General features: G+C 36.3%; 1 protein-coding gene across 1 annotated transcript in view; it reads left to right on the top strand.

Annotated features, from left to right (window-relative positions):
- Nucleotides 1-9,958, top strand: part of LOC136857112 (probable E3 ubiquitin-protein ligase HECTD2) — a 236,724-nt gene extending 226,766 nt beyond the window's left edge. Inside the window, exons 17-18 of the mRNA XM_068225060.1 lie at nt 7,466-7,581; nt 8,526-9,958. Of these exons, the coding sequence (XP_068081161.1) occupies nt 7,466-7,581; nt 8,526-8,790 (381 nt within the window). The 3' untranslated portion in view covers nt 8,791-9,958. The remainder of the gene's footprint in view (nt 1-7,465; nt 7,582-8,525) is intronic.
- The last annotated feature ends 3,672 nt before the right edge of the window (nt 9,959-13,630 follow it).

Here is a 13,630-nt window from a genome sequence, read left to right as displayed (position 1 = left end):
TCAAGCCTATTGGTGAAGCCCAAACCTAAAATGTGGAGATCTAGAGCACATTGTAGTGTAAGCATCTGACACAGTGTTCCTATTACAAAACTTGAAAACAATACCAAAAAAGAAAAACACTGGCCATATTTCTGAGAGCAAGGCATTGGAAACTGATATTGCAGACCAAGCACAGCGTTCCTCTCCTCTCGCCTCACCTCACCTAGCGCCGCTTGCTGCTGAATCTTTTATCGGTGCGATGACCGAGGGGGATGGTTGTGCTAGGCTTCGCTCCATCAGATCACCACTGCTAATGAACAACGATGCGTTAGTCATCGTACTTCCTCACCTCATACTTAATTATATAGATAACTGAGTCCTGGTATTTCACTCCCGTTTACTTCTACATCCTTAATATTTCAATTATTGTTCTACATCCTTGTAGGAAGACACTGCAGGGCTGCTGTTATAGGAGTATAATATATTAAAAATATATTAAAATATAAACAGTCACCACCAATCTGCACTTAGGTCTGTTGCCCAGGTGGCAGGTTATCTATCAATTATTTGCCTTGTCTTTTCATAAAGTGATTTCAAAGAAGTTGGAAATTTATCGAATATCTCCCTCATTCCTCTTCACATAAATTAATGTTGGGCCCTAATTTGTTTTCTTGAAATCCAACTTTATCTTCATATTATGATCTTCCATACTTTTAAAAACTCCACTGCAGTTTCTTTGTCTACTAACTTCATTTCACGCCATCTCTCCACTAGCAGCTCATCTACTTTCTCCTAAGACTTCCCAGCCCAAAGTTTGCACCATTTTCTAACACCACTCTTTTGTCAGAAATCATTCAGAACAAATCATGTTGCTTTCCGTTGGACCTTTTCAAGTTCTCGCATCAAGTAATCCTGGTGAGGGTCCCATACATTGAAACTGTACTATAACTGGAATCTTGCCAAAGACTTATACGCCATCTCCTTTACTATACAATACAATCAATACAATCAATACAATCAATACTGATCTGCATTTAGGGCAGTCGCCCAGGTGGCAGATTCCCTATCTGTTGCTTTCCTAGCCTTTTCCGAAATGATTTCAAAGAAATTGGAAATTTATTGAACATCTCCCTTGGTAAGTTATTCCAATCCATAACTCCCCTTCCTATAAATGAATATTTGCCCCAGTTTGTCCTCTTGAATTCCAACTTTATCTTCATATTGTGATCTTTCCTACTTTTATAGACGCCATTCAAACCTATTCGTCTACTAATGTCATTCCACGCCATCTCTCCGCTGACAGCTCGGAACATACCACTTATTAAAATTATAAAATCCTTTTAATCACAACCACCTACTCAATACATTATATTACTCATTGAATTATAAAATAATCATGAGGTGTCTTAAATAAAGGAACATGTTTCGTTCGACATAGCGAACATCATCAGCCTTAATTTACAAGGATTAGGTCAGGGCCCTGAGCTGAATGATAAAAATTGTTAAAAGAGTGACAATACCATAATAAAAAGTAAAATGATAACATTAAACATGAAATTATAACAATATGTACAGATTAACAGCAAGTATGCAGAGGAATACTTTGAATGATGGTAGTCTATAAAGTTAAAACAAACATGAGGTTGTAAAAGTAAAAAGATATAGATATAGTAGATCTTAAATTATATGTCAATGCGTGAAGCGTGGATTAATTGTTGACTATGGAGTTCTTAATTGAGCAAAACAAAAGTTAAAATAGAGTTTATTGAATAGTGCGAGTCAAGCTGAGTCAGTTAAAAGGCGCAAAGCGACGAAGCTAAGGTTGAAATGACGTAAACTTCAGTAGTTAGGAATTCTGTAGGAGAGCCAACACAATGCCAGAAGGAAATACAGGTTGAACTAGTCCGTATTTACACGCTAGCCGTAGAATTAAACTTATACAACGTAGGACACCAATGTGGACTCGTTAAGTAACTATAACTTGAAAGTAGGGAGAGTTCCAGCAAACCAGAATGGATGGAGCAGATTATGGCACAATTGGAGTTAGAAATCTGAAAAGAAAGAAAAGGGAGGAGAAATAAAATTATGTTATAATGAAAAAAAAAAAGGTTAGTAAAAGTTAGAAGGAGGCTTACCCTTGGGACTAGTGTGAGGTGTTCGCTAACGTTGGCTGCGCGAATCAAACTGGCGAGTAACCTTATTGCTGCTTCTAGTATTGTATGTATGTATACGTAGAGGCGGGGAGTGAGTCATGTGAGGAGGAGGGGTGACCGATTCCTTAGGCGGGTCGGGTAATCGTGGAGGGGGTGTCGCATGAGAGGGCAGTAGGGTAGTAGTTGTTGTATTATTAACAGTTGTATAATTAAAGATTCTCGTAAAGTTATTATTATTTATATTGAAAAGAGAGAGTAGTTCTGGAATTTTCTCGATTATTGGACTTTTAATTTCTGAAGTATCATTTAAATTTTGATGCCCGTTGAAATGCTGGTCTAGGAATATGTAAATGTTCTCAAACTCTGTCATAAGTTTACTTTTATTGACGTATTTCAAGATTTGAAGGTCTTTTTCAATTGTAGTAAAACTGTGGCCAGTCTCTTCCATATGGGCACTCATGGCGGAATACTTTTTATGTTTCGAAGCGTTGTAATGTTCAAGGTATCTGGTCAAAAAGCTACGTCCAGTCTGTCCGATGTAGGAGAATCCACAATGGGTGCATTTAAGCCTATAGATACCAGAGTTCGAGAATTTATTGTGATTAATGTTAACTATATTTGAATTGAAGAATATATTACGGTTCGTATATCGGGTTCTATAAGCGATATTAATATCGTATTTCTTTAGAGGGTTAGTAACTTGAAATAGGCCTGGATTTGTGTAGGTGAAGGGAGCATATTTCGTTTTTTTAGGCTTGTCTGGAATCAATTTTGTTGCAGTTTTTAATTTTATCTTGTTAATGATTTTATTAATCATTAAGGGGTTATAGCCGTTAATTCTGGCTAAATCCTTAATATAGTTTAGTTCTTTTTTGCGATTTTCAGTTGTCAGCGGGATTTTTAATGCTCTATAGACAAGACTAAAAAATGCAGCCTGTTTATGATATTGCGGATGTAAGGAATCGTTTCTTATAGTGATGGGGGCACAAGAAGGCTTTCTAAATATTTGAAAAATGAACTTATTATTCTCTCTTGAAATGTTTAAATCTAAAAAGTTTAGAGAACCATTGATCTCATCTTCCTTAGTGAATTTGACATCATTGTCAAGCTCATTAAGGGATGTTAGCACACTATGACTATCGTTTTTCTGTGTATCTATAATGGCAAAAGTGTCATCAACATACCTTAACCATAATTGAAGACCATTAATATTATTGATTATTTTGTTATTTTCCAAATCATCCATAAAGATATTAGCTAGAATGCCCGAGATCGGGTCACCTTCAATAATAGAATATATCATATATCATATAATCATATAATATATTAATGAGCTTGACAATGATGTCAAATTCACTAAGGAAGATGAGATCAATGGTTCTCTAAACGTTTTAGATTTAAACATTTCAAGAGAGAATAAGTACAAATTGTACTTAATAACAACTATTTCACCTTCAATAATAGAATATATCATCAAAAGGGCCTAGCAATGGGTGACCCGATCTCGGGCATTCTAGCTAATATCTTTATGGATGATTTGGAAAATAACAAAATAATCAATAATATTAATGGTCTTCAATTATGGTTAAGGTATGTTGATGACACTTTTGCCATTATAGATACACAGAAAAACGATAGCCTTCTTGTGCCCCCATCACTATAAGAAACGATTCCTTACATCCGCAATCTCATAAACAGGCTGCATTTTTTAGTCTTGTCTATAGAGCATTAAAAATCCCGCTGACAACTGAAAATCGCAAAAAAGAACTAAACTATATTAAGGATTTAGCCAGAATTAACGGCTATAACCCCTTGATGATTAATAAAATCATTAACAAGATAAAATTAAAAACTGCAACAAAATTGATTCCAGACAAGCCTAAAAAAACGAAATATGCTCCCTTCACCTACACAAATCCAGGCCTATTTCAAGTTACTAACCCTCTAAAGAAATACGATATTAATATCGCTTATAGAACCCGATATACGAACCGTAATATATTCTTCAATTCAAATATAGTTAACATTAATCACAATAAATTCTCGAACTCTGGTATCTATAGGCTTAAATGCACCCATTGTGGATTCTCCTACATCGGACAGACTGGACGTAGCTTTTTGACCAGATACCTTGAACATTACAACGCTTCGAAACATAAAAAGTATTCCGCCATGAGTGCCCATATGGAAGAGACTGGCCACAGTTTTACTACAATTGAAAAAGACCTTCAAATCTTGAAATACGTCAATAAAAGTAAACTTATGACAGAGTTTGAGAACATTTACATATTCCTAGACCAGCATTTCAACGGGCATCAAAATTTAAATGATACTTCAGAAATTAAAAGTCCAATAATCGAGAAAATTCCAGAACTACTCTCTCTTTTCAATATAAATAATAATAACTTTACGAGAATCTTTAATTATACAACTGTTAATAATACAACAACTACTACCCTACTGCCCTCTCATGCGACACCCCCTCCACAATTACCCGACCCGCCTAAGGAATCGGTCACCCCTCCTCCTCACATGACTCACTCCCCGCCTCTACGTATACATACATACAATACTAGAAGCAGCAATAAGGTTACTCGCCAGTTTGATTCGCGCAGCCAACGTTAGCGAACACCTCACACTAGTCCCAAGGGTAAGCCTCCTTCTAACTTTTACTAACCTTTTTTTTTTTCATTATAACATAATTTTATTTCTCCTCCCTTTTCTTTCTTTTCAGATTTCTAACTCCAATTGTGCCATAATCTGCTCCATCCATTCTGGTTTGCTGGAACTCTCCCTACTTTCAAGTTATAGTTACTTAACGAGTCCACATTGGTGTCCTACGTTGTATAAGTTTAATTCTACGGCTAGCGTGTAAATACGGACTAGTTCAACCTGTATTTCCTTCTGGCATTGTGTTGGCTCTCCTACAGAATTCCTAACTACTGAAGTTTACGTCATTTCAACCTTAGCTTCGTCGCTTTGCGCCTTTTAACTGACTCAGCTTGACTCGCACTATTCAATAAACTCTATTTTAACTTTTGTTTTGCTCAATTAAGAACTCCATAGTCAACAATTAATCCACGCTTCACGCATTGACATATAATTTAAGATCTACTATATCTATATCTTTTTACTTTTACAACCTCATGTTTGTTTTAACTTTATAGACTACCATCATTCAAAGTATTCCTCTGCATACTTGCTGTTAATCTGTACATATTGTTATAATTTCATGTTTAATGTTATCATTTTACTTTTTATTATGGTATTGTCACTCTTTTAACAATTTTTATCATTCAGCTCAGGGCCCTGACCTAATCCTTGTAAATTAAGGCTGATGATGTTCGCTATGTCGAACGAAACATGTTCCTTTATTTAAGACACCTCATGATTATTTTATAATTCAATGAGTAATATAATGTATTGAGTAGGTGGTTGTGATTAAAAGGATTTTATAATTTTAATATATTGTCCTCAATACGGTTCTATTATGAGATTAATTACATGTAACATACCACTTAGTCGAGCAGCTCGTCTTCTTTCTCTCAATTCTTCCCAACCCAAACATTGCAACATTTTTGTAACGCTACTCTTTTGTCGGAAATCACCCAGAACAAATCGAGCGGCTTTTCTTTGGATTTTTTCCAGTTCTTGAATCAGGTAATCCTGGTGAGGGTCCCATACACTGGAACCATACTCTAGTTGGGGTCTTACCAGAGACTTATATGCACTCTCCTTTACATCCTTACTACAACCCCTAAACACCCTCATAACCATGTGCAGAGATCGGTACCCTTTATTTACAATCCCATTTATGTGATTACCCCAGTGAAGATCTTTCCTTATATTAACACCTAGATACTTACAATGATCCCCGAAAGGAACTTTCACCCCATCAACGCAGTAATTAAAACTGAGAGGACTTTTCCTATTTGTGAAACTCACAACCTGACTTTTAGCCCCGTTTATCAACATACCATTGTCTGCTGTCCATCTCACAATATTTTCGAGGTCACGTTGCAGTTGCTCACAATCTTGTAACTTATTTATCACTCTATAGAGAATAACATCATCCGCAAAAAGCCTTACATCCGATTCCACTCCTTTACTCATATCATTTATATATATAAGAAAACATAAAGGTCCGATAACACTGCCCTGAGGAACTCCCCTCTCAACTATTACAGGGTCAGACAAAGCTTCACCTACTCTAACTCTCTGAGATCTATTTTCTAGAAATATAGCAACCCATTCAGTCACTCTTTTGTCTAGTCCAATTGCACTCATTTTTGCCAGTAGTCTCCCATGATCCACCCTATCAAATGCTTTAGACATGTCAATCGCGATACAGTCCATTTGACCTCCAGAATCCAAGATATCTGCTATATCTTGCTGGAATCCTACAAGTTGAGCTTCAGTGGAATAACCTTTCCTAAAACCGAATTGCCTTCTATCGAACCAGTTATTAATTTCACAAACATGTCTAATATAATCAGAAAGAATGCCTTCCCAAAGCTTACATACAATGCATGTCAAACTTACTGGCCTGTAATTTTCAGCTTTATGTCTATCACCCTTTCCTTTATACACAGGGGCTACTATAGCAACTCTCCATTCATCTGGTATAGCTCCTTCGGCCAAACAATAATCAAATAAGTACTTCAGATATGGTACTATATCCCAACCCATTGTATTTAGTATATCCCCAGAAATCTGATCAATTCCAGCCGCTTTTCTAGTTTTCAACTTTTGTATCTTATTGTAAATGTCATTGTTATCATATGTAAATTTTATTACTTCTTTGGCCTTAGTCTCTTCCTCTATCTCAACATTATCCTTGTAACCAACAATCTTTACATCTTTACATCTACACAATCGATTATATTATGTTCACCTCATGAACACACGGAATAAACTAAGTTTATATTCTACTGATCACAACACAGCAAGAAGATTACATAATTTTACACACAAAAAATATTCCTAGTACCATGCCAGCCCATATACGGTACCATAGAAGAAAGATGTGAAAAAGATATCTGGAGGTTGAGAAGTTCATTTCTGCTGGTTTTGTAATCTCCTGAAGATGCTCCTTCTGTATCCTTACATCCAGAGTCAAAATCAGTGTATTAAGTCACTAAATAGAGAGGGGAGGGGCTTATATTCAATCCTTATGGCCATTTTAATATTGTGACTGCAAGGACTAATAAGGTTACCCCTATCACAGGAAATGGCGTTGGGGATCACCCAGCTGAACAAACTTTCCGATGCCTAACTTACGAGATGTGAGACAAGGCTATATTTATTATTAATTTTGAATTTTCTGTTTTCAGATGTTACGACCAGAGGAAGTGGAGATGTTGGTATGTGGTTCTCCAACTCTGGACCTAAATGAGCTGCGGAAAGTCACCGAATATGATGGTTACAAAGCAGACGACCCTGTCGTAACGTACGTATATTTTTGGAAACAAATCAACTGATTTTAATTCCCAAATGTAGCTGCCAGTTTATTTCAGATCATCGGTGTAGTTGTCTACTTCTACGCAAAGAATGGAGTTCAGTTATTCTTCCTCCACAACAGTTGGGAGATCTTTTAATCTTGTGTGGTCGGAGGTCTGACACAGACTGTTAGAATCAAGTAGAACATAAGATTCTATGTCTAGTAAGCGCTAGCTGTTGAGCTATTAGAATCCACACTCTATTACAATTGGCGTTCTTGTGAAAAGGAATCATAGTCAGGACAAATTTCCATAAAATTCTCAGACATTGTCCTCCTATAACTATTTCCTAGGAAATTACACATACCAGTACCGATCCACATTTCCTTTGTAACATACATTGTTTTAACTTTGAGGGTGAGATATAATTTTTAATCTTGCAAAAAGAACAACTTGAGGTGAAAGGAAGACATTCAATCTTTTGAAGAATGAAGGGATTGGCAAAAGAAAGGGAAGGGACACAAAGGGTGTGAAAATGAAACACTCCCTAGGCCACACATACCTAATACTGTCTGGGTCAGATGCAAACAAGAGTTGACCAAGGAAGCTCAGATAGGAAAGAAAGAAGTGAGGAGGTTAAGTGGAAGCAATACCAAACTCAGACAGCGACCTCATGGGCACCAACCCATACTCCCAAACTGAGAGCCCCTGAGGTCCCACTTTTAGCTGCATCTTACAACAGGCAGGGGATATTGGCCATGATTCTACCACACGCACCTACAGGGGGACATTTAAAGGTAAAGGTAGGCCACTTTGTATCAAAAATCCCAGAATTGGGCACAATACAAATGCTTTTGTGATTGCTTCATTAGAATGGAATATTGATTTCATATTTCTGTTTTTGATGGCGTTGCTATGATTAATAACTTGCACTGAAAAATTCTCTTCTTTACAGCGACTTCTGGGAAGTTCTCCACTCCTTGTCTGATGAACTTAAGAAAAAGTTTCTCCTATTTGCGACTGGAAGTGATAGAGTTCCTGTTGGTGGAATGGGTGAAATGACTTTCAAAATTACAAAGGTATCAAATAAGCCAGAAAACTTACCTGAAGCTCACACTTGTTTCAATCAACTTGTATTACCAGCATATGAAACACAGGACCTGTTAAGACAGAAACTCATCATTGCCATTTCTAATGCTGAAGGATTTGGTCTCGAGTGAAACGTGGGATATACAATGAAACATTTTGTGTTGGTGAAAAAAACACTGCTTTATTTCTGTTGTGAAGATCTGTGCAATTGTTATCAATGATTTGTGGATATTGTGGGAATAATGTTCTGCTTCAGTCATACACCAGATAAATGACTAAATCTGAGATCATTTCTGTGAGGTCTATGAAAGAAACATTAATACCATAGGATTAAATTACACATTACAGTATAGTCTGTACTAAAAGTAAAACTAAATCTACCATAATTGCCTGAGAAAAGTAACTAGTGAGAAAAAGAACTCTAAGTTTAAAAGAAAGACCAGGTCAGCTAGTTTAATCTACAGAATTAAATGCAGAAGACAAATCACAGGGTCTTTATGGTCTTTTATTACAATTTAAGATATAATATGCAGTCTCATGTTGATAAGAGTATATTAATGAGTTTTTAATATTAATTTCCAATTAAAACATCAATTGATGAAGCCAATTAAGTCAATGATTTTCATGAATTCTATTTTGCTATGTGTTTGAAGTTGCACCAATACAGACAGGTCTTATGGTGATGATGGGATAGGCTAGGAGTGGGAAGGAAGTGACCATTGTTTTAATTAAGGTACTTTTGCCTGGTGTGAAGAAGGGAAACCATGGAAAACCATCTTCAGGGCTGCTGACAGTGGGATTCAAATTCACTGTCCCCCAAATACAAGCTCACAACCATAAGACCAAAATCGCAAAGCCAACTAAGAGTACTCTTATGTAATTTTGTTCTAGAGTCTTTAGCCAATTGTCCAGGGTTGAAATAAAACAAGTCACAGTTCCCTGTATGATATTAACTCAGGATGGTATTTTCTTGTTTGGTGTTGAATGACTGAATTTTTCACCATTTTTCAATGTAGGAACTAATGGTTAACAGCAGAAGGAATGTAAATGTTAAACTTACTTATGGTCATGAAACACTCAATTTTGATAATTATTGATAACATCTTTCAGAAAAAGGCTGTTTTATATGAAAATGTAAAGCTGACAAAAGTTTTCCTTATAATAATTTAATTGTTGAAACCAAATTAAGTCAGAAATATTAAATACTGGTACTGTTTAAATTGAAATGCTATCCAACATTTTTGCTTTTATTTATGCAAAATAAAGTTTTCCTTGAACTAAAAGAAATTCAACGTAATATTAACAATACAACAATGAAGATAATCAGTTCTCTCTTTCTTCAGAAAAATGTACAAAATTGACTTACCAGTACTTGGTTTCACCAACTGATGATTCAATTATTCTGGAAAATCATGCTATTCAATTTGAATAAATATCAACATTCAATTAATGTTTTTTTCTATCCAAGTCAAATGTGGACTGGTTCAAAATGAAATATTCCTCAATTAAAGACCTTGTTAGAATAGATTCAGTTCTCCTTTCACAAACAATACTGATGGCAACGATATCATCAAATGGAAATAATGCAACTGACTGCAACAGTTCAGCTGGTGTACATACAAGTAAACTGTTTCATTTCATTATAATATAACCATTAATTTGAATAGTAAACTTTCATGGTTATATTTATGATTAAGAAGAGAATCAGAATGGGAGATAATTTCAGTACCTAATGTAGTAAGTTTGAGTGGTTTATATAACACACTTGTAAGAACAGTACACAAGGTAGGGAGAGAACTTATTCCTTCCAAAAAAAGGATCATACATTTAAAAAAAAAAAATTGGGCACTTTCAATGTTATGATGAATGTTTACGTTTCATGGTGACATCATTCTTCCCATTCATTTCAGATAATATGGCCATATTTTCAGCAAGCCAAAGTGTGACACTATTCATATTGCCCAGTTTTGGTATTTAAATATCTCTAACTCAGCTCACCAAATCTGCTCTGCATTCATCACTGGCCTTTAAGCCTCTTCCAACTGTTGCGTAGCAGATGCTGATGTGCTTGGAGCTTCCTCTTCTGGAAGCCCAGTTGACCAGGAATACTTCTGAAATGAATGTATCTTCCGCAGTAAAACTGAGATCTGTATGAGCATGTCATGAAGTCTTTTGTATGGGTTCCCAGTGCTGCCGTCCTGAAACTTACATTTCACAATAAGCATGGCTTTCAATGTTTGACTGCTAAGCTGTGGTTTCTCACTTGCCCATACAGTGTTCATGTGCAAAAAGATTCTCTCAGTGTATCCATTAGTCCCAGGGAGACAGAGAATGAATTTAACTACTTCTTGCATTTTGGCACATGGAACACAATTAGTTTGGAAATGGGAAAACACTTCCACTCATTATATGTCAACTTTTGCTTTCTGCATGTTTCAATCTGAAATTTTGTCAGCTGATACAAACCTACACAAATTGTTCACTTCATCAAACAGATCGTTGTCATTGATTTTGAGTTTGGGAGCTTTGATCCAAAGAGGCAGACACTAGATTCTATAATTTCCCATAATATGGGTTACTTCAATGCTAACCGACTGAACCCAGCCAAATTCTCAAATTGATGAACTATTTCCTATAGTCAGTACAACTGCCATAGAAGTTCGTATTAATATTCATCAAATTAGTCTTTCTGATAAGACCCTCATGTTCTAGATAGTGAATATGGATCTTCACCTTGTTTTGAACAAAGTTGCATCTATTTATATTGTCAATTTCAGATGACACTTCAAAGGCTGAAATGTTCTGTTCCTCATATTTAAGCACAATTGCATGAAAATTGGTAGAAAGGACAAAAAGAAGCCACATGGAATTGTGAAGAAAGTTTCCAATACTGTAAGGCATTTCTGCTGTAACAAAAAATAGAATTTCAATGAAGGAAAGAGCTTCAGAACTCTCTCCACTGCTAGCATAAGTGAAAGCCATCTTGTGCCATCTTGTTTTCCCACATCCCAGAATGTGTTAGTACCCAATCATTGCAAAGTCGCAAAATTCCTCAACACAAATGGTACACATGTAAAAGTAAGAATATATTTTCACTACAATTGTTTTAACATCAACAAGAAAACAATCAGCTGCTGTTTGGTTTGTGTTATGGATAACATGGAAATAGTAAACTCATTCAAATACCTGGGAATAACCTTGCAGACTACTGGGACGTTCAGACTGCACATAAGAGACAAACCAATTGCAGCCATGAAAGCCATGCACAACATCAACAATCTACAGCAGTTATCCTTAAAAACAGCCATGCGCTTATTTGACACAACGATCCTACCAATACTCACCTATGGAATCCACTTGATATGGGAAAGACTAACAAAGAGAGACCTGGCCACCATAGAAGGAGTAAAGGCAAAATTCCTAAAGACCATAATGGGCATCTCAAAATACACACATTCCCGCCTAACATACGAACTAGCATGAGAATCCTTCCTTATTGAAGAACTGAGGATAAAACTACCACTGCCATCCACAACGAATGTAGAAGCACACCTAGCAGAGAGGCGGAAGAAGAGAGAAGAAATTCCGCTAGAGTTCTACAGCACAGATGCCATGTTGGATCGAAATTGGACGAACGCCAACCAGAAGCTAAGACATGTGATAATAAAACTAGCAGTACACGGGTACCACCATAAAATATGTAAAAATATGTCTTAACACAACCCAAATGAAAAATGTGAGTGTTCGCTGTGTGATCAGTTCTGTGACATATATCACATCACAAGATGTAAAAACAACAACAAATCTCTATGCGATTATAGCAAAGACTAAAACGGTCAATAATCTTTGTAATGCACATTTGTGCGCTTTTCTAATAATAATAATAATAATAATAACATGGGCTGTGCAGCCAAACCCTGCTTTGTGTTCATGTTGTCAGCACAGAATCCCACAGTTTCGGTAATCAGATTATTCTGTCCAACACATTATTTATAAATTAACAAATGGTGTGTGATGTTTCTCCAGGGGGTGACTGCAGATCTAGTAACTTGACCTCGACACCTGATGATGGTTTATGAATTTCATATTCTTATTGTTTTCTACTAAATAATAATATCGTGTGGCTATTTCTAGCCAAGTGCAGCTCTTGTAAGGCAGACCTTTCGATGAGGGTGGCCGGCATCTGCCATGTGTAGATAACTGTGTGTTTTTGTGGTGGAGGATAGTGCTATGTGTGGTGTGAGAGTTGCAGGGATGTTGGAGATAGCACAAACACCCAGCCCCCGGGCCATTGGAATTAACCAATGAAGGTTAAAATCCCCAACCCGGCCAGGAATCGAACCCGGGACCCTCTGAACTGAAGGCCAATACGCTGACCATTCAGCCAATGAGTTGGACATCATTCTCTACTGACTACATATAATATTCAAATTCCCTTGAAAAAAGGAAAAAAATAACCGATTATGGCACAAAACATCTTGCTAGAAGTTGGAACACCTTGGCTTCCTTGAGACTTGAAGCGTCTGAGAATATTGTCATGAATTTGGTAACCTTCCAACTTTTCTGAAATTGATCAGTGACAAATGGAAAAGAAATGTTAGTTATTACAGTTTGTGCATTTTATGTTTCAACTTGATGTTTGAATGCTGCAGGCTGGTGGAGAAAATGTGAATTAACAATTGGCAAATTGCAGACAGCCATTCGCACTTGCAGAGGAAGTTGTCTACCCAGTATTGCCTGACTGTTGTCAGGTGTTGTTTGCAATCACTACGTGCTACTAGCTGTGTTTATTGTCCTCTGTTCTTTTGGCAGTGTTTACGATTTTATTTCACAGTCTTTTTATTATCATTTAGGAATAATATAGAGTATGCAGTGCATTTTAGTGTAGAATTACATATATATTGGGACTCAATTTAAATATGTAATACATAACTTTGGATTAGTATTTATTTCATTGTCTTTAGGTTATCT

The sequence above is a fragment of the Anabrus simplex genome, chromosome 1, assembly GCF_040414725.1.
Source record: "Anabrus simplex isolate iqAnaSimp1 chromosome 1, ASM4041472v1, whole genome shotgun sequence".
Classification (NCBI taxonomy): Eukaryota; Metazoa; Arthropoda; class Insecta; order Orthoptera; family Tettigoniidae; genus Anabrus; species Anabrus simplex.
This window is presented reverse-complemented; position numbering and strand designations above follow the sequence as displayed.